At 53.3% G+C, this 18,380-nt stretch overlaps 2 protein-coding genes across 3 annotated transcripts in view; one reads left to right on the top strand and one right to left on the bottom strand.

Moving 5' to 3' along the window:
- FANCI (FA complementation group I) overlaps positions 1-7,860 on the top strand; it is a 24,655-nt gene extending 16,795 nt beyond the window's left edge. Inside the window, exons 25-37 of the mRNA XM_065641471.1 lie at positions 278-354; positions 803-919; positions 1,682-1,733; positions 2,334-2,461; positions 2,590-2,658; positions 2,783-2,870; positions 3,169-3,353; positions 4,002-4,058; positions 4,139-4,198; positions 4,908-4,994; positions 6,124-6,219; positions 6,781-6,906; positions 7,728-7,860. Coding sequence (XP_065497543.1) covers positions 278-354; positions 803-919; positions 1,682-1,733; positions 2,334-2,461; positions 2,590-2,658; positions 2,783-2,870; positions 3,169-3,353; positions 4,002-4,058; positions 4,139-4,198; positions 4,908-4,994; positions 6,124-6,219; positions 6,781-6,906; positions 7,728-7,793 — 1,208 coding nt within the window. The 3' untranslated portion in view covers positions 7,794-7,860. The remainder of the gene's footprint in view (positions 1-277; positions 355-802; positions 920-1,681; positions 1,734-2,333; positions 2,462-2,589; positions 2,659-2,782; positions 2,871-3,168; positions 3,354-4,001; positions 4,059-4,138; positions 4,199-4,907; positions 4,995-6,123; positions 6,220-6,780; positions 6,907-7,727) is intronic.
- Positions 7,408-18,380, bottom strand: POLG (DNA polymerase gamma, catalytic subunit). Of its 2 annotated transcripts, none has more exons than XM_065641472.1 (23): positions 18,308-18,380; positions 17,073-17,720; positions 16,554-16,749; positions 15,941-16,108; positions 15,530-15,676; positions 15,247-15,326; positions 14,575-14,757; positions 14,314-14,471; positions 14,012-14,135; positions 13,717-13,941; positions 13,456-13,576; positions 13,194-13,265; positions 12,958-13,080; positions 12,580-12,740; positions 12,406-12,459; positions 12,191-12,308; positions 11,627-11,762; positions 11,306-11,552; positions 11,107-11,229; positions 10,648-10,819; positions 9,950-10,158; positions 8,765-8,925; positions 7,408-8,225 (listed from the first exon to the last, which is right to left on the bottom strand). In XM_065641472.1, the coding sequence occupies exons 2-23, from the start codon at positions 17,663-17,665 to the stop codon at positions 8,164-8,166; spliced, it is 3,633 nt and encodes a 1,210-aa protein (XP_065497544.1). In that variant the 5' UTR covers positions 17,666-17,720; positions 18,308-18,380; the 3' UTR covers positions 7,408-8,163. The 2 variants fall into 2 exon arrangements, with proteins under 2 accessions (XP_065497544.1, XP_065497545.1); XM_065641473.1 differs by having other exon boundaries at positions 18,304-18,344.

The raw sequence follows: 18,380 nt of genomic DNA, 5'->3' as shown, positions 1-18,380 counted from the left end.
CTTAGTAGTGTTGATTTTCACACCAGAGGCAAGTTCCAGAGATATCTTTACCTGCTTTTATAGAACTTTTGGTCTGTCAGCAGAGAATAGTTGGGGTCTGATATAGCATTTGCCTATTTGAAGTTTGCCTTTAACACATTTTTGTGCTCACCATGGCTTTGCAGTCTGTATTCCTTCTCTAGCTGTGAGCAGTTGCCATCTTTCCCACTTTTGGAAAGAAATCCTGTACTGTGCTCTTGGCATTTAGCTTTTTTCTGCACCTCTCTGTCTCTGCCAGATATTACTGATGGTGACGCAGAAGAAACGGATATTAATGTCACAGAGAAAGCAGCCTTCCAGATCCGACAGTTTCAGGTAAGAACCACTGTGTGCTGCAAGTGTTCCAAAGTGCTGGTAATTCTGGCGGACAAACACTGCTAGCTCTCTGTTACTTGACCACAGGATTGAGTATGTGATAGCAACTGTGACACTGGCATTTTAGAAAAGTTTCTGATCCCTAAGGAAATTTTCTTCAGGGTGCCATGCAGAGATGGATTGAAGTGCACTTTATTTACAGAACTATAGGGTCCTTCAGTGTAGCATAAACTTAGCTGAGTATTGTAAAAGTCACACTGAATCACATGTGGGCTGCTATGTAAGCACTCGTAACAAAAACCAGCACTTACTCTTTAGAAGAGTCCTCTTTTTATATTCTTTGTCATTCTCCTTGCTGCTGATTCCTTTATCTGCTGCAGCTTCTTTTTATTTGCTTCTTCAAATAACCTCACAACAAGCATGCACGCTCTTTCCTTCCCATGATCAGAGGTCCCTGGTGAACCAGTTCAGCAGTGCTGAAGATGACTTCAACTCCAAGGAAACGCAGTCACTCATCACAGTTCTCTCCACTTTGTCCAAACATCTCGATCCAACCTCTCAGCAGGTACTTCACAACCTTCTACGGGCTGGCAGGGGTGGGTGTCATAGCCATGGGCGAGGGAAGAAGATTATCTGATTGGGTTGACATCTGAGGACTCTGACACGTGTGCGTGTTCTGCCTTTTCCTGCAGACCCCACTGTGTCAAAGTGACAGTTTCGTTACCTTGTCAAGCATTCTCCCGTCACACGCCTGCAAGGACAGTTGAGAACAAGTTGTCTTCCCACCCTACTCCCGCACGTTCTGATCCTGCCTTTGGGCACCCAGAGTCTGAATGACTTGTTCTCCTGACCAGGGACTCCTAACAGAGCCTAGATGTGGTGTGGTTTCCACATGGAACAAAGCCAAAAAAGGCCAGCAGACTTGTGACCAGTCCAAACTGGCCAAGTGCCCAATTCCTTCCATTTAAGGAGGCGTTTTCTAAAGTGGACTAGAGGTGCCCCATTTTTACAAGCCAGGGACTGCGCTCAAGGTGTGCCAAAAGTCTGGAGTCATAATTTACTTTAAATTAAATGCAGCTTTTACTCTGTCCAAGGGAATGTATAGCCATTTCCCTGTCCTGGATCTCAGCTTTTCACTTGTTAGTAGGTTAAGTGTCTTTTGTGGAACTTCACAGAGCATGGCTGGGTGCCTTTCTGCCAGAAAGGGACTCTGCTGGTCTCCCTTTGCTGTTTTTTTTTGGGGGGGTTGTTTTTGTTGTGTATTTCTTTTATTATTATACTTTGAATTCTGTTTCAAAGCTATAACATCTTTTCTCCCTTTATGCAGTTCCTTCAATTCCTGACTTGGACAGTGAAAATTTGCAAAGAAAATGCTCTTGGTAAGTAAGCTTTGGGGAACATGTTTAGATGTAATGTGACAGGTCTGATATTAGACCCTTAGATGCTCTGCTGTTGTCTGTCCTGGTTTTACCTCTTTGTTACAGGTATATTTAGGTCCCGTTCTGTGACAGATTGCCATGACATTGTGGTTATTAACACAAGTATGAGGAAAGAATCTCCATCTCTATAAACATTAGCATCGCTGAAGAAAGAGAAGCCACACTTACTTGACTTTTCTCTCTAATTATTTAGCACTTACGTTGCTCAAATCTGGATTTATACTCTAGAAAGATATTACTCTTGCCAGAGTTTTTATTGCACTTCCTCAGTGATTCCGGTCATCATTTTTCTGTGAGCTGAGGCCTCCAGTGTGCCGCACCTCCCCTTGGAGTATATGTGATGCCAGAAGTCGTAAACTCTGCTTTTGTAACTGCAGTATTTTGATAGGATTTTTATCTGTTGTCTATGATTTCTGGGAACACAGACTGTTCAATCCATACTGAATCTGAGACTTTCCCTCACTGGATGTCTGACATTCCTAAGTAGCCAGGGGAGCTCTGCACCTGCTAATGTGTTGTTTTCTTTTCCCTTCCCCACAGAGGATGTCACTAGCTGCAAGGGTTTGCTGTCTCTGCTCTTCAGTCTCCATGTTCTGTACAAGAGCCCTGTCGGTCTGCTACGTGAGCTCGCACAAGACATCCATGCTTGCCTGGGAGACATAGATCAGGTATGATGCAGAAGTAGCCTAACTCTTCACCACTTAGTGGTGTCAGGGCAGAACTGAGCACATCTCTGGTGCAATTATGTGAGAGCAGCTAAAGTTTTACGAGAATTTCCTTTCTCTCCTCCGACCAGGATATGGAAGTGGAGAGTCGGTCCCATTTTGCCATAGTGAATGCCAAGACTGCAGCCCCTACTGTCTGTGTGAGTCAAAACAGTGTGTATGGAACAACTTGTAGTGTCCAGGGCTACTCTGCTGCAGTGGCTTGTAGATTCCTGTTGTGCCAACCTCCTCCAAAACCCTATTTTGTTGGTGTTTCTGTCTTAGCTGCTGGTTCTGGCTCAGGCGGATAAGGTCCTTGAAGAGGTGGATTGGCTTATCAAGAAACTCACCAGTCTGGGATCAGACACATCAGGTAATAAAACTGGTCCACTTCTTACTGTTACATCTTCATCAAAAACAGATGAAGATAGAAAGCAAAAAGATATTTTGTGATTTTGAGGTAGCAGCATCTGAGGGCAGGTTAAACTCTCTCTTGAGTTGGTTCCACATGAATAATGTAAGATAGTGTTGTCACAGAATCCCTCCAGTGATTATTTTCCCTGTGCCACACTGGTGCTTTGTGCACCAGACGCAAAGGTGGTCTCATGTCCCTCCCACCTGCATAATTAGATTCATTAGAGACACATTTACCAGGTATTCGTCTCTTCTAGAAGACTCTTCTCAGGCATCAAACCAAAGCCAGGCTCTGGAGAAAGGTGTGATTCTGCAGCTGGGAACTCTTGTGACGGTTTATCATGAGCTGGTACAGACAGCACTCCCTGCAGGGAGCTGTGTGGACACACTGCTGCGAAGCCTCAGCAAGACATATGCAATTCTCACCTCCCTCATCAAACATGTGAGTGCTGCTCCACTGACAGCAGGCTAGCTGGGATGTCAAAACTTTTTCCCTATCTGCTACGGCAAGCTCACAGTGACCCCTGGCAGCAGCTATGCTCAAGACTGGGCTGTTGATCTCTTGCAGGAGTTGAGTCCTTATTCTGTTGGCTTTTGTGCCCTCAATTTTGAGACTTTTCTGCAGCAGTGATAGTCTTACCAGTGGAGATAAAGGAAAGCTTCTCTCCAGCCAAATTTGGCTGTGCATAGCTTGGAGTGGCTCTTCCCAGTGTATCACATAGGTTCCTCTGTATGCAGCCGTGTGCCACAAGGAATGGCACCAGTGATATTCTCACAGCATTCAGCAATCCTGCCCTTGCCACTCATTCCCATCTAAGGCTTGAAGCATCAGGTCTGGGGGTGCTGGGCCCTGAAAGCAGGCCCATGGAGCTAATTTGAGACAAGGTAATGAATACCCCAGAGCTTTCTCACAGCTCTGGAATGCAGACACGGAATTTGGGATATAGCAAACCATTGGGAGGATGGTTCTTGCAAATCCTGCCCTTCCCACTGTGCCACTGGATGAGCTGCTTTGAGCCCTGCCTGGAAGTACAGGTTGTAGGATGGGAGCACAACACCTAGAAGAAATTCTCTTATGTTTTCCTTGCAGTATATCCAAGCTTGCCGCAGCACCTCGAATATAATTCCAGGAAGGCTAGAAAAGCTGGTGAGTATGAGCGAATTGCTGGAGGAAATGGCTCATGGCCTTGAGTTGCAAGTAACACCAACCTCTCTGCTTCTTTGCAGGTGAAGCTCTCGGGTTCCCATTTGACTCCACAGTGTTACTCATTGATTACGTATGTACAGGTAAGGCCTAAATTAACTGTGGCAAAATGACAATCTATCTGATGCCAAGTGGTGTATCAGCTATAGTACATGGGCACCTTTGGGGATTATTAATCTTCTTGATGTGACTTGAGTTTCTTATAGTTCAAGCTTTACTATGTCAAATAATAGTATAAGACATTTCAGCACCACTGGGACTGGGCACGCTGATTTCTGCTTAAGCAGGGAAGGAAGAGTGCTTGAGGAGCTGGGTTTTAGTTGAGATTTTTTTCCTTCTGTTCATGTGGGGGTTTTTTGATAGGATTAATACTGCTGTTAACCACAATGGCAGATAAAAGTCAACAACGCTGCAGGCATCCCAGTGTAAAGTAATGTGGGTGCCAAAGACTGCAGGGCTGAGGATGGGATTCAGCTGTTTAGAGAGGAATTGGGTGCTTGAGTGAGGACCACAGGAACCGTAGAACAGAGATGGCATATTCGGGAGAGCGTAGTGGTGTGCCACCTACCACTCCTGGGGACTTCTCACACATACCTATTTCTGAATGTATACATGATGAAATTAATTTTTCTTTCCTCCTTTTTTTTGAGATTACCCTCAATTCCATCCTTCTTGTATCGCTACTTTCCTGTCATCTAGCTTATAATGCTGTTAGCTGGCCAGAGCCTTAATTGGCTGGCCTTTCTTCTCTGCTGACCCTCTAATGCCACATGTTTTGGCATCCTCCTTCAGAACATCCACAGTGAGAGCTTAAGCTTTGCAGAAGAGAAGAAAAAGAAGAAGAAAGAGGATGAAGCTGCTGCGGTCTCCACAGCCATGGTAAGATTGACTCACTCCCTATTAGAACATGGGCTATATTTGAACTTGGGGTCATATCTTAAGGCTTGTGTTACCTGGTGGCTTCTTGTAGGTTACCAATGACAAATTGTCGTTTGGGCCTTTAAGTAAAAATCAACTTTATTCTACCTTAACTTCAGTGAAAAGTCTAAAAAAAACCCAACCAAATAAACAAATGAAAAATCCAACCAAAAGCCACCTTCACTTAATGCAGCTTAAAAGCTCACAGACATTAAACAAAGGTGAAGTCTGGATAGTCTGTCTTGTCCGGTATTTTATCATTTAACTATGAAATTACAGAAATAGGCTAATTCATTGGAACCAGCACTGCACATTGCTTAAGTGTTTCTTATTTTTATCATTGCATTTAAAGATAAAGTGGTAGATTCCACTGGAGTAATGCAGTTGAGAATAACTGGCTGATTTGGCGGAGGGCAAGTGAGCAAGCTGGCAAGTTCCTGGCCTTTTATGTCCTTTGTCTGTGCTCCTAGCCAGCATTTCCTCTGTCTCCTCCATCGTCCCAGACATTTCTGCAACGTTAAGGGTTAAAAAGCTACAGGCACGTTCTTCCTAGCTGTTCCCTGAGTGTGTGGAAATGGGCTGAAATGCTGCACGTCCTTTTTGCCACTGTCAGCAAGAGGAACAAACATCAGTGGTGTTAAATAAACGGGGTAAAAATGTGGTGAAACAGCAAACGTGCTCATTGCCTGGAAGGCACGTGCTTGTGATGCCTTTGCAGAGCCGGAGCAGAACAAGTTTTGCTGTGACGGCTGTCGGGCATATCAGGGCTGTGGACTGTTTGCAGGGTACAAAACAATATACAGGAGAGTTTCACTACAGAACTATCGTTGGAGTCAATTTAAAACCAGTAACAAAACTGGCAAGGCTTGGTGGGACAGGACTGGTACAGAACAAGGTTACTTAAAGACACTGGAGTGATTGCGGTTTTCATGTCATGCTACAGCATCATGATTTTTGGGGGAACTAAGCTGCTGATACGGGCTCTACATTAGTGCTGTAGCTGGGATGCTCATTAGTGATGACATTACAAGGGAGTTTTCAAGCCGTTCACTTCCAAGTCTGATCTTTTGCCCTCCTTTCTGCATTTCAGGCTAAGGTGCTTCGGGAGACTAAGCCAATCCCAAATCTGATTTTTGCAATAGAGCAATATGAGAAGTTCCTTATCCATCTCTCTAAGAAATCAAAGGTAATGCACAGCAGAGCTCTTCTGTGATCTGAATTTGGCAGAACAGTGGTAAGGTGAAGGGCGATTGCTGTTCCAGCTTTTAAAATCTCCACTGCTGCTCAAATTAGGAAAGTGTAAGGACATCACCACTCTCCCAACCTTTGCCCAAGCTCCTGGTCCAACACGCCGAGATTGCTGGCACACTGATACAGGCGGGTGTCAGTGGCACGACCACCTGGGACCAGCACTGGGGGCGGTTCTGGTTGAGCAGAAACTTAACATACCTAATGCCAGCTTTCCTCGCCCCACATCCGCAGGCTGTTTCATAAACAGAAGCGTACCACAATGAGGCCCTGACTACATGAGAGTGAGAATAACTTGGCTTTTAGGAAAACATAAGTGGGCCGCTGCTTTGCATGGGGGCAGGTGCTTTTTCACCTAACCTTTTTCTTCAGTCCTGCATAATTACTATGATTGACTCATTCCCAGTGCTGTGCAAAGGATTAAGCAAGAGTAGAAAACTAAACTAAGATGCTAATGGCATAACGTCCTCTCCTCCTGGTGTCACCTTGGCTACTGCAGGTGAACTTGATGCAATACATGAAGCTAAGCACCTCCCGGGACTTCCGCATCAATGTGTCCATGCTAGACAGCGCCTTGCAGGAGCACAACACAGAGGATGCTGAAAATGAGCCAGACAATGACCAGGTCAGAACTCATTTAGCTGCTTTTACCAACAGGTGCCCCCGCTTTTGAGGCCGACTGTATTTGTGAGCTGCACAGGTATATGTGAAATTAGGACAGTTTGTCTTCCTCAGGTTAGCTCTCACTTTAAGCTGATACGAAGGAGTGAACAGTTAGTTAGGCTAACATGCCCTACACTTCACTCCCCTGCCTTGAGTGACCTTTATTTCCATCTCTATCTCTGGTCTTAGGAAGTGAGACTGCTCTTAAGGCCAGGTTGTTGGCCTTAGCAAGTAGAGAGGTCTGTCTACGTTACCTCTGAGGACCTACTGGCTGGCTGGGATCAGATGATGCAAAGTGGTTTGGCATCCTGGTTAACTTTTGTAGATAAACAGCTGGCAGAACACACTCTGCAAGGAATCATTCTCTCTGAACCCATCTCCTCTACTAGACAGTGCTGGTGAATGTAGCACAACCTGTGCTGGATTCAAACCAACCAACCAAAAAAATCTCACGCAACAACAATTTACTTTGCTGATTGTCCAGGTTTTTATTGGTGCTTCTGTCCATATTTTCCTGAGTGTTTCAACAAACCAAGACCCAGCACAAACAGCCCCTCTTCTGTGCCACCACTAACCTGTGGGCTAAGTTACAGCGTGAATTGGGAAGGGGCCACAGGGAAAGTTTCAGTGGGTGAGTCCCATATTCACACCATTTTGTTAGGGAAAAAAAGAGCTAAATCCCGTTCTGCTCATCTGGTTTCTTGCTTTAGATAAACATTCCTTAGACTAGCCACACAAAACCAATCACATGCTGTACTGCTACTCTCTCCATCCCCTCTCCAGAGCTGCACAGCAGAGCAGACAGATGAGAACCAGGAACCCATGAAGAAGAAACAGCGAAAAAAATAAAGCTGAGGCTGCTGCTGCTCCCTCCTCCCAGCACCTGTTCTGTGGCAGGCTCAACTTGGCTGTGGAGAATTGTGATGGTTTGTTGTTTCTCTTGCCAAATAAATACTTATGACTTCTTCCTTTGTGCCCACGGGTGTGCAAACAGCAATTCTGACCCCCGTATCAGGTTTTACAGCTAGCTGCTGCCCTCGGAGCTGCCTCTGCTATTCAAACACACTACTATTAAGATCATCTTCCCCAGGAACACCCTTTCTTACAGCAGAAAGGAAAGAGAGTGACCAGGATCAGTCCCTGCCAAGAGATCTCCTGAAAGGACAGCCAGGCTCTGGCACGCAATCTGGACAGTTGTCCTTCTGGCACTCTAGCATCATCATTTCTTCTCCAGTGAACCTTTGGTTATTTCAATTAGCTGATAGATATCCAGTGCTTCTCCTGGAAGACAACAGGACAATCAGTTCCCTGCAGTACACTCACAGTGACGGTCATCATTTGCTTTAATTCGGAGTATATAGCACAAAGAGTCCTCGGCAGTTCTGCGAACAGAGATGTGCCAGGCTAAAGGGGAGTGGGGAAGGAGAGAAAGCTCTGAAGGCTGGAAAAATCTGGGGCTTGAGGGCAAAATATACAAGGTTGTTCCTTCTCCTTTCAGCGAAGGAAAACATCAATCTTGGGCTGTGTTAAAAGCGCACAGGAGGACTCCTCTTGTTTTGAGGGGCACGAAGCAAATGTGTGCAGGGGATAACAGAGCCAAGCCCAGCTCATGACTGTCAGAAATATTTGGAAGCAGCAGCACAAACTACTCAGGGACTGAGGAAGGAAAGAGGGGCTGGCACTAGGGTGATGGTTGCCCTGCAGGGTGCCCGATAGGTTGGGAAAACAAGGGACTGGGGAATGGCTGCTTAGGCCAAGTGCTCCACCTAAGCTGGGGTGGCTCGTGCAGAGGGGGGTTGGCTCATACAGCCACAGCTCACCTTGCGGGATGCCATATTTCTTCTCCATCCCAGTTGGATTGGAGGGCGTCACGCAGTTCATGGTCACCTCTTTCCTTAAGCACTGGTCAACATCCACCGCGCTGAAGAAAGCCACTGACTGGGGCAGATCCTGCAGGCCCAGTTTGTAGGCAAACATGCACCTGGGAGAAGAAGAGACTAGGTCAGGCAGTGCTAAACATCACCTGTAGCCTTGTCACACCTGGCTCCCATCAGCCACAGGGTCACAAACCACTGGGCAGCCATCGCTATAATGGGTCACTTTGCACCCATGTCACTCAGCAGCCAAACACAAGGTGCTGGGTAGCAGGAGGGTCACATATTGCTGGAATGGGTGTGGGAGGAACAGAGTAACCATACGTGGAGCCTCCTCAGAAGAAAGGAAGGACCTGGCCCATCACTGCTGGCTAATCCTCCCCAGCAGCAGATGCTGGATTTCCCCAGCAGGAAGCTCCTGTGCTCACAGGAGCCAGCACAAAGGCACAAACGTCAGGGCTCCTGCACCTGCTTCGCCTGCCGCACCGTCATTGAGAGGCTGTTTGCTGCATCCCACAAAACGGCTCAGCTTCAGCCGGCTCCTGTGTCACCAAACACCCCACAGCGCCGGGAAGGAGATTTGACAAGGTTGGCTGAGCTGGAGGGAAAGGCACCCTTGGAGCTCAGGAGCTTTCTAGGCTGAGCTTAACCTCGCACAGGACAAGGAGGCAGCAGGAGCACCCCATGCTGCACGAGGGGCAGTTGACAGCAGGGACAAGCAGCTGTGCCCCTTGCTGTCCCCTGAATGGCAGTGGGGTGACAAGGGATGGGGACAGTTTCAGGCTCCTGGCTGCTCCATCAAGCCCAAGAGCTGCTGCCACACAGTGTGCTCGCATCCCAGCGGGGTGGAACGATTTGCCCTGTCTCTTCAAGAGCCAAAAGCTGATACTATCCCCCTCTTGCCAGCAGATTATCCCTGGAAATCAAAGCTGAGCTCCATTTATAGCCACCTGACTCACGCAATCTCCAGTGCTGCCAGCTTCCCCTGAGCAGAAGAAAACTGCTCTGCACCAGCTTGCTGCGGACAAATCCAATCCCTTCACCATCACCCCAGTCCCTTGGGCTGGCCCTGTCCCACCCCAGAGGTGCTGGGGCTCGTCCCCAGGAGACACCACATCTGTCACTTCTCACCGTGTGAGGAGGTTGGTGATCTGCAGGGCCAAGGCTGCCCGGTAGCGATCCTGCTGCTGGACCAGGTAGCGCACCTCGTCATGGATGCTGATGCAGAAGCGCCCGTTGATGTCGAACTCCTCGAAGAGCCACTTCATGGCCACCAGCATGAGGTGCAGGTAGTCGACGGCTGAGCTTTGCACCACCCAGTTCACTCTGCTGGTCAGAAACTGGTGGAAGAAAACACAGATAGATGCTCTGGGAGTATCAGGTTCCAGGGTCTGGTCCCAATACAGGACAGGTCCTAAGAGAAGCCTGTTAAGTCCAGTGTTGTTGGGTTTTCATGATGGCATGCAGATAAATCATAGAATAGTTTGGGTTGGAAGGGACCATCAAAGCTCATCTAGTCCAACCCCCTGCCATAAGCAGGGACATCTGCACCCAGCTCAGGTTGCTCAGAGCCCCTTCCAGCCTGGCCCGGGATGTCTCCAGGGATGGGGCATCCACCACCTCTCTGGGCAACCTGGGCCAGTGTCTCACCACCCTCATTGTAAAAAATTTCTTCCTCACATCTCAAACAAAAAAAAAGGCAATGAGTTTGCTGTGTGGCTCCAACAACCTACTGGGTCTCCAACAACTGAGGAGGGCTGAACTTGGGGCTGTTGTTTTGGAGAAGACAAGCAAAGCCAAGAGCTCAGCAGCACAGCGCTGCACCTTACCTCACCCTTGGCCACGGCGGGCTCCAGGGCCCTGCTGATGTGACAACCCAGCACCGGGGTCTGTGGGGATGGGGATAAGGCGATGCTCTCCAGCTTGTTGAACATCTCGGACTCAGTGCCTCCAGCCCACACTCGGTGCTCCACCACATCCCACTTCTTCTTCCTCCGGGACCTGGAGAGGCAGAGGGAAGGTTTGCTGGAAGCATGGGAGGAGGCTCCAGGTCCCATTTGAGAGCCTCAAACGTTCCCTCCCAGTCTGTGGCAGCCTCCTGCTGCTAATTGCTCACTGGGAGGGACTGGGAGCCACTAGATTAAACCTTCTCAGCCCTGGGGGAGCAGCGAGGGAGTATCGGGACTATCCAGCCCCATCTCCTGTCTCTGCCTGACAGCACAGGGCTGCAGCTCCCCCCATCTCACACCTCGATGCCACCAGAGCCACGTGGGGTCAGAGCATCTCACCTTTTCGTGGCTTCTCTCTGGAGCCGCTGGACATCCTGGAGCGACACAGATCCATCCTCTGCCCTGTCCACCGCCAGGTCCAGCTCCTTCACCAGCCACTCCCCTTCCTCAGAGAGAAGAAACCTGGAGAGAAGAGTGACCTGTGCCCAGGTCCCACGGGACACCGCCGCCATCCCTGTCCCCACTCGGCAGCACCCACCTCCGCACACCCTTGGTGACCGCATACATCTGCTGAGCCTTCTCGCGCGCCTGCTGCTGGGTCAGCCGATGGTTGAACTGCATCAGCAGCCGCTCAGCAAAGGGCTGCCCTGCCCCGTAGATGCGCCCGTAGTTGAAGATTTTGGCGTGTTCCCGGCTGATGCCCACCGTGGCGGCCGTCTTGCTGTGCAGGTCTGTGGCGTTGCTCTTCTTCCCCTGCAGAGTCATCCAGCCAAAAGCCGTGCAGCCTGTGAGGAGGGGAGCAGGGGTTGGACTCCAAACAGGAACGGGTTTGGGGGGGTCACCCCACCATCCCGCTCACCGTGCATGCCGGCAAAGTGTGCCTCGCCAAGGACAGCGGCGATCCAGAGCTCTTGGGAATCCACGTCTGCTCCCACTAGGGAGTAGCCGGGTGGCACCTGGACCATGGCTTTCAGCTCGCTGCCCACCCGGTCAGCCTGTAGAACACGATGCTCAGCTCAGCGCCAGCCCTGCACCTCCCCAGCGGCACAGAAGCAACTGCTCCCCATCCTCTAAATTCCGTTCTGAAAGTCAAAGCTGGGTTTAACGCACACATGGGGCATCGCTCATTTGGATAACTCCTCCACACTCTTCCAGCATGGAAGAAGGGGAGCTTGGAGAAAGAAAGAAACAAGTGCTTCAGTCTTTTCTTCTTTCAACGAATTTTGAAGCTCAGGAGCCTCTGCTGACCTCTCTCCCAAAGTCAAAACACATCAGCAAAAGAAGAACCCCAGCACCAGCCCCACCACTTCAAACCCCAGCACCCAGTCCCAACTCCTACTTCCAACCCAGGCTGCTCCCACTAGTCCCAAACACGCAGAGGGTGCCCCAAGACACCCCCGCAAGGGCTCAAACACGGGCGTACCCGGGCGTTGCTGGCCGTCAGCCAGGTGGGCTCCACTGCCCGGCGGGTGATGGTGCCTGCGGTCACCACCTGTGGCAGAATGGCTCCATAATCGTCCTCCTCGTTATAGTCAGGGTGCCTGGGACAGAGGAGAGGCTGAGCATCATCCTGCGAGAGCCCTCCCAGAGCAACACAGAGGGGACCGTGGCCCCAGCTGGGACTGTTCCTCGCCATACCTGGTCACCGCGCGAGGCAGCTCCCCTTTCTTCAGCCACACCACCATCTGCGAACTGGGGGGACACACAGCAGGTAAGATGCTGAGCCTCTCACATCCACACAACCTCCCCTCCAGGTGTGACACCGCCTCTGCCCACAGGGATGTCACGATTCAGCTGAAGGCAGCCACTCACCTGATCCGCTTGTGAGCGTTCCTCCAAAACGAGATCATTTTGTTAATCTCAAGGGCTCTGGTCCCATGGGTGCGGCCCACGGCAGCTCGCAGGGTGCCGTCCTCCATCTGGGGCAGGAAATCCTTGGCAAAAGGGCTTCCCACGTTGTTATCATTCCCATCCTTTAGCAGCAAAACAGATGCCAGGGCTCAGCGCATCAGCAAGGCTCTGCACACCCTCCTGCCCCAGCTAGAGAGGTGGACTCCCACCACCCCGTCCCATGGGGCAAGATCCTGGGGGTCCCAGGAGCTGAGCAGCATGGAGGTGATGGGCAAGGGGACACAGGACCACTGAAGAGCCCCAGAAGCACCCAGGTGATGCCGTCCATCGCCAACTTGCCTTGTGAGGCAGCTTGAAGAACCAGCACCCAGGGATGTTGACATCGTTGTAGGGCCCGTTGCCGTGGTGGTGGGAGGGCCGGCTCCTCGCCTCCACCAGCTCACACAGCTCATCCATGTCCTCCTGCAACCGGTGATACGAGGTGACGCTGGGAACCCCCCCAGGCATGGCAGGAGGGGGAAATCAAGGAAAGAGGGATTGAACTGTTACCCCATCCCACAGTAAACCCCTTTCACCTGCACCAGGCTTTGGTTTGCTCTGCCCATTTTCTCCTCCACATCCACCTCCAGCCGGCTCAGCTCCTCCACCTGCAGCACAGATGGACCACAGGGGGAGTCAGGTCAAACACCAATTCTCCAGTGATTTAACACTTATTAAAGGAAATTTCTCATTTCTACTTTTTGGAGACATACATGGTACTGTTTTTTGCATGCACATGGGAAGCAGCCCAGCCCCACATCTCCCTCCCACCAAGGGACCCTCCATCCCTTCCTTCACCTTCTGCCACATGGTGCTGCCGTCCATCACCAGCATCTCATCCTCCACAGCAGCCTCTGGCCCCGGGACCTGCTCCTTGCCTTTCTCCAGGCAGTGCTGCCTGTACAGGTACTCGATCACCCTGGCAGGGGACAGGATAGGGCTCATGCACCCACAACAGGGACCAAGGCTCCAGGGCAGTGCCTGAGCAGGGTCCTAGGGAACTCCTGAACCCCCAAAAACAGCCAGCCCCCAGCTCAGCACCCCACTATATCCCCTCACCTGTGTGGGCAGACAGGGCCCTTCTCCTCCAGGGGGGCTGCTGGCAAATTGTCCTGCCGCCCTGGCACCAGGTAGCCCCAGCCGTGCTTCTCCGAATAATGCAGGGGGAAGCCGTCCCAAGCCAGGCGCATCAGCTTGGGGGTCACCCTCATCTGCAGGCTGATGAGGCTGGGTCCCGGCACCCACTCCGCATCCTCCAGGCGTGGGCACAGCTTGCGGTACCAGCTGGGGAGCAGCAGGGATGGGTCAGAGAGCACAGGGCAACCTCTGGGGACATCCAGGGTCCCCAACTCACCCCGGGTGGCCTGGAAGGTGCTGGAGTCTCTTGGGTTGCAGCACAACTGTCTCCTTGAGACGCTCCAGGCGGATCCGGCTCGCGGGGGCTTCCAGCTCCTCATCCTCACCAGGGGGACCAGGGTCTGGTAGGGCAAGGAGGACTAGCTGGAAAAGAGCCCTCTGTGCCACCATGCCAGGGACAGGGACCCCGAGCCAGCCACCCACCACACACCCCAGAATGGGGACACAGGCCAGCGATGCTTCACCCTGCTGCTGTCAACAAACAAGCATCCCTCGTCCCTGGGGACCACCCGTGCTCACCCTCTTGCCACTCTTGCGTGGTCCCATCTGCGCCTGCTGCCGCCACGGGGGCTTTGCTGTTCCCATTCTGATCCTTCTTCTTTTTCCCTGGATTCTTCTTCTGCTTAAACTCCTGCGTGTCCCACTCCAGATCCCAGAGCCAGGGGTCATCCTTGTACCTGCCCAACAGACCGCTGTCACACCACAGCTTTGCTCCTGTCCCCAGCCGCCACCCGCAGCCTGCCAGGGACCACCAGAGCTGCAGCCCCAGCCCGCGGGTACCTGTCCTCGTGCAGCAGCTCGCAGGCATCGTTGGCCAGGTTCATCAGGGACTTCTTCATCTCCTTCTGCAGCTCCTCGTAGATGCCCTGAGCATCATCCAGGTACCTTTTCCAGTTCCCATTGACTGGCAGGTAGGACACCCCCATCTCCAGCATACCTGCAAACGTCACAGGGTGGGGGCACCTAGAGCCCAAAGCAAGAAGGAATTAGATGTTTGCTGGAGGGGATTTGCCCTGGGAGCACCAGACTACAATTGACATGAATGTGCCTTCACCTAGAGCTCCCCAGCCCCATCCAGCCCTTGATGCTCTTCCCCTAAACCCATAACAATCCCTGTCTCTTCTGCCTGCCCTGCACATAAACTGCTGCCCGAAAAACAACCCTGTGCAAAAACTCCAAAGCTGTACCATTCTGATCTGCCTCATTAAGTCTGCTCGCCTCCTCCAGCCACACTGTGCTGCTGCTGCTTATTCTTTCTCACCTACACATGGGGGGTCTAAAATCCCTCCTTAAAAGGGGTCAGGGCCCCCCAACCTCCAACCGCAACCCCAAGGAAAAGAGGAGCCGCATCCCATCCCCGGAGGGACCGCAATCCGGGGAAATTCCGCAAACCACTGCCGGCCAAAACCACAGCCCCTCAGCCAACACCAACCAGAGCTAGGCAGCTCCCACCTCTCCATGAAGAGCGGCAGCTGCTCCTGAAACACCTCGTGGGTGGCCTGGACATCACGGGCACAGTACGACATCAGGTCCTGGGGACAAAGACAGGTGAGGGCAGGCAAAGCAGCAACCCCTCTGCCAGCACGGGGCTGTGGGAGGATGTCACAGCCCCACGCACACCCAAAGCCCTCGCAAGAAAGGGCAGAAAAATGGAAACTACCCCAGCAGCTGCTGCCGCCCCGTTCTGATCTCCAGCTGCCGCTGCCCGTCAGGATGCTGGGATGGCCGCCCGCACCTGGAAGTGACTCCTGATGTCGGCCATCGTCCCCTTCACAAAGAGCTCCCGCGCCTCCTTCTCCAGCGGCTCCCCCCCGACGTACAGAGCGTGCACGTCTGCCAGGTTGTTGATGCTGCTGACGTGCACCCAGTCCCATGACGTGATCTGTGAACAAAGCGGAGGCGTCACACAGTGCAGGACAAGGCCACGGCCAAGATCAGGAGAGGTAAAGGATGCTGCTGTTCCATTTGCAACCAAGGCCAAATCATCCGGAAGGCACTGGGAGAGCTTCACTCAGCTGCTCCTACATCTCCTACTCTGCCAGTACAGGAGCAGACAGTCCCAGTACAGACTCAAACAGTCCTATTACAGGATCAAACTGTCCCCTGCCACCCATGCCACCACCAGCGGCTCAGCTCCTTTACTCACAGCTGGCCCCTCTGTTTTGCTGCGTGTTTTCTTCATGTGCTCCTTGACCTGCTGCAGTCCCTTCCTCTTGCCGTGCCTGGCTGCCATCCAGAGGCTGCGCTGGAAGCCCGTGAGCCCTGAGATGGCCATGTGCATGCTCATGGTGTCCAGGAAACGCACCTGGGAGCCCTGGGATGCACCAAGAGGGAGAAAAGAGATGGTTTGGGACACGTTGGAGGAGAAACGTGCTGCCAAATGTCCTGCAGCTGCCGGCAAGCACATCCTGATTATGGAGCTGCAAGTCCTCTGCTCAGGTTACTTTTCTCAAGGCAAAGCTTTGCCTCGCAGCACCCCTCTCGTAAGAGCTGAGAACATCCCCAGCGCAGGCTGCAGGGTGCTCAAAGGCTCCTGCCACATCCCCAGCTGCAGCCCTGCAGCCTCCAACCACTTTAGGGGGTGCAAGAATATCTCCCTCTAAAGGGATCCAACCTCAACCTCTTCCACAGAATGAGGCAAGCACAACCCTGGGGTATGCGTGCAAAACAGCACCTGCCAAACTAACCCAGAAAAGCCGGAGCAAACGACTGAGTAACGAACCACAGCTGTGAGCATGAAGCAGCAGCACCGCAGTTACCTGGATGAGGTACTGCTCCTTGATGAAAGCCCGGTCAAAAGCCACGTTGTGTCCCACCACCACTCTCTCTGGCCAGTCCTGCTTGCCAGCATAGCTGGCGCCCGCCGGGCTCTCCAGGGGAATGAGGTCGGCCAGGGTGAGGTGGCTGGACCAGGAGTAGCGCTGCTCCAGCAGCCGCTTGCTGCACCACGAGTACCTGCGAGGGACAGGCAGCACCTCATAGCCCTAAAAAATGAAGTAGGGGCTCCCCGGACCAAAAGCACCCACTGTGATGTGGGGTGCTGTGCAGGATGCCACCCATGGGAGGGAGGTGACCAACCCCAGGGAGTGCTGCACTCACTAACCAGGACACACATCCCAAAGCCACGCTTTGGGGCTTTGCTGCATTTTCCCTGCAAGCTGGTGTTGGTTTGCTGGAAGAGGCTCCACTCAGGAACATCCCCATCCTTCCCAAAGCCACGTGTGCCCCCCCACCACAACAGGCGTGACCCCAGAATCGCAGCCGGCACCGCATCTCACCATGCGTGTGGTGACACCGCCACAGCCAGCGTCGGGCAGTGGCCATCGGCCACGCACACCTCCACGTCCAACACCACCGCCCGCTCCTCGGGGAAGTCGACAGCTTCTGCTCGCCCGTCAGGGCCGTAGCGGGTCCAGCCCAGCTGCCATGCCCACTGCGCGGGCACGGGGGGCAGCTCGCACCGCAGCAGCTCGTTGGCCGCCTCCAGGTAGGGCAAGCTCTGCTTCTGCGCCAGGACACGAAAATGCTCGTCGATGTTGTCCCCGTACATGCGGGGCAGCTGCAGGTCCACATCGGGCAGCGTGGAGGTCTCCTTGCCCCACAGGTCGTGGCGCCGCAGGTGCTCCACGCTCCTCTGGATATCCGCTGCCGAGTAGTGCACCTGGGCCCCCCGGAAGATCTGCTCGTGGAGGGTCCTGGACAGCATCTGGATGTTGAGGGGGTTCATGCGCCGCTGGCCCTGTGCAGGCTCCTGGCTCAGGCTCTCTGGCAGCGGGAAGCTGGCGGAGGAGCTGGAGGTGCATCGCTGGGGCTTGGCACCGCGGGCTGCCGCGCAGCTCCTCACTGGTCTCCTCCAGAGCAAGCGCCTCATCTCCCCCTACTCTGGGGATGCACCTCCAGCACTGGCTCCCTCCGGGCGGCCGGAGCTGCAGGGAGAGAGCAACAGCAAGGGGTGGGCTCGGTACCGCTCGCTCAGCCCCGTCCCGGGGCAGCCGCGACCGCCGCGAACAGCCGGAGCTGCCCGAGGAACCACACGGCCGGAAAGGCTGCCGGGCTGCGCTGCAACCCCCCCGCAGCCGTGCAACGCCCTTCCCCGCGGCTCTGCACCCCCTCCCTGCAGGAATGCACCCCCGCAAGGAGCGCATTCCCCCGCAGCCGTGCACACACCCCTTCCCTCATGCATGCAACGCCCTGCAGCCGTGCAGACCCTCCTTGCAGGAATGCACCCCTCCCAGGGAGCGCACTCCCCCGCAGCCGTGCACACACCCCTTCCCTCACGCATGCAACCCCCTGCAGCCGTGCAGACCCTCCTTGCAGGAATGCACCCCTCCCAGGGAGCGCGCTCCCCCGCAGCCGTGCACACACCCCTCCTCCTACGCGTGCAACCCCTGCCGCCGTGCACACTGCTCCGTAGCCGTGCAGAGCCCCGCGCAGCCGTGCACAGCCTCCATAAGCACACCTCCCGCAGTCATGCACCCCGCTGTCCAGCCCCGCGCCCCCCGCGCTCACCCACCAGCTCCCGGCGCGCGCCGCCCGGGCCTGGGCCGGAGGGCGGATCCAAACCGAGGCGCCCGGAGGAGCTTCCG

Source organism: Caloenas nicobarica, chromosome 10, assembly GCF_036013445.1.
Source record: "Caloenas nicobarica isolate bCalNic1 chromosome 10, bCalNic1.hap1, whole genome shotgun sequence".
NCBI classification, from domain to species: Eukaryota; Metazoa; Chordata; class Aves; order Columbiformes; family Columbidae; genus Caloenas; species Caloenas nicobarica.
The sequence above is the reverse complement of the archived record's forward strand: the minus strand, read 5'-3'. Positions and strand labels throughout refer to the sequence as shown.

Excerpts from the sequence above, each read along its gene's own strand:
- POLG (XM_065641472.1), bottom strand. The coding sequence starts at position 17,665 with ATGAGGCGCTTGCTCTGGAGGAGACCAGTGAGGAGCTGCGCGGCAGCC. Across the intron at positions 16,109-16,553 it reads AGGAGCAGTACCTCATCCAG|GGCTCCCAGGTGCGTTTCCT; the intron begins GTAACTGCGGTG and ends GGTGCATCCCAG. Across the intron at positions 13,266-13,455 it reads GCAGCACCATGTGGCAGAAG|GTGGAGGAGCTGAGCCGGCT; the intron begins GTGAAGGAAGGG and ends TCTGTGCTGCAG.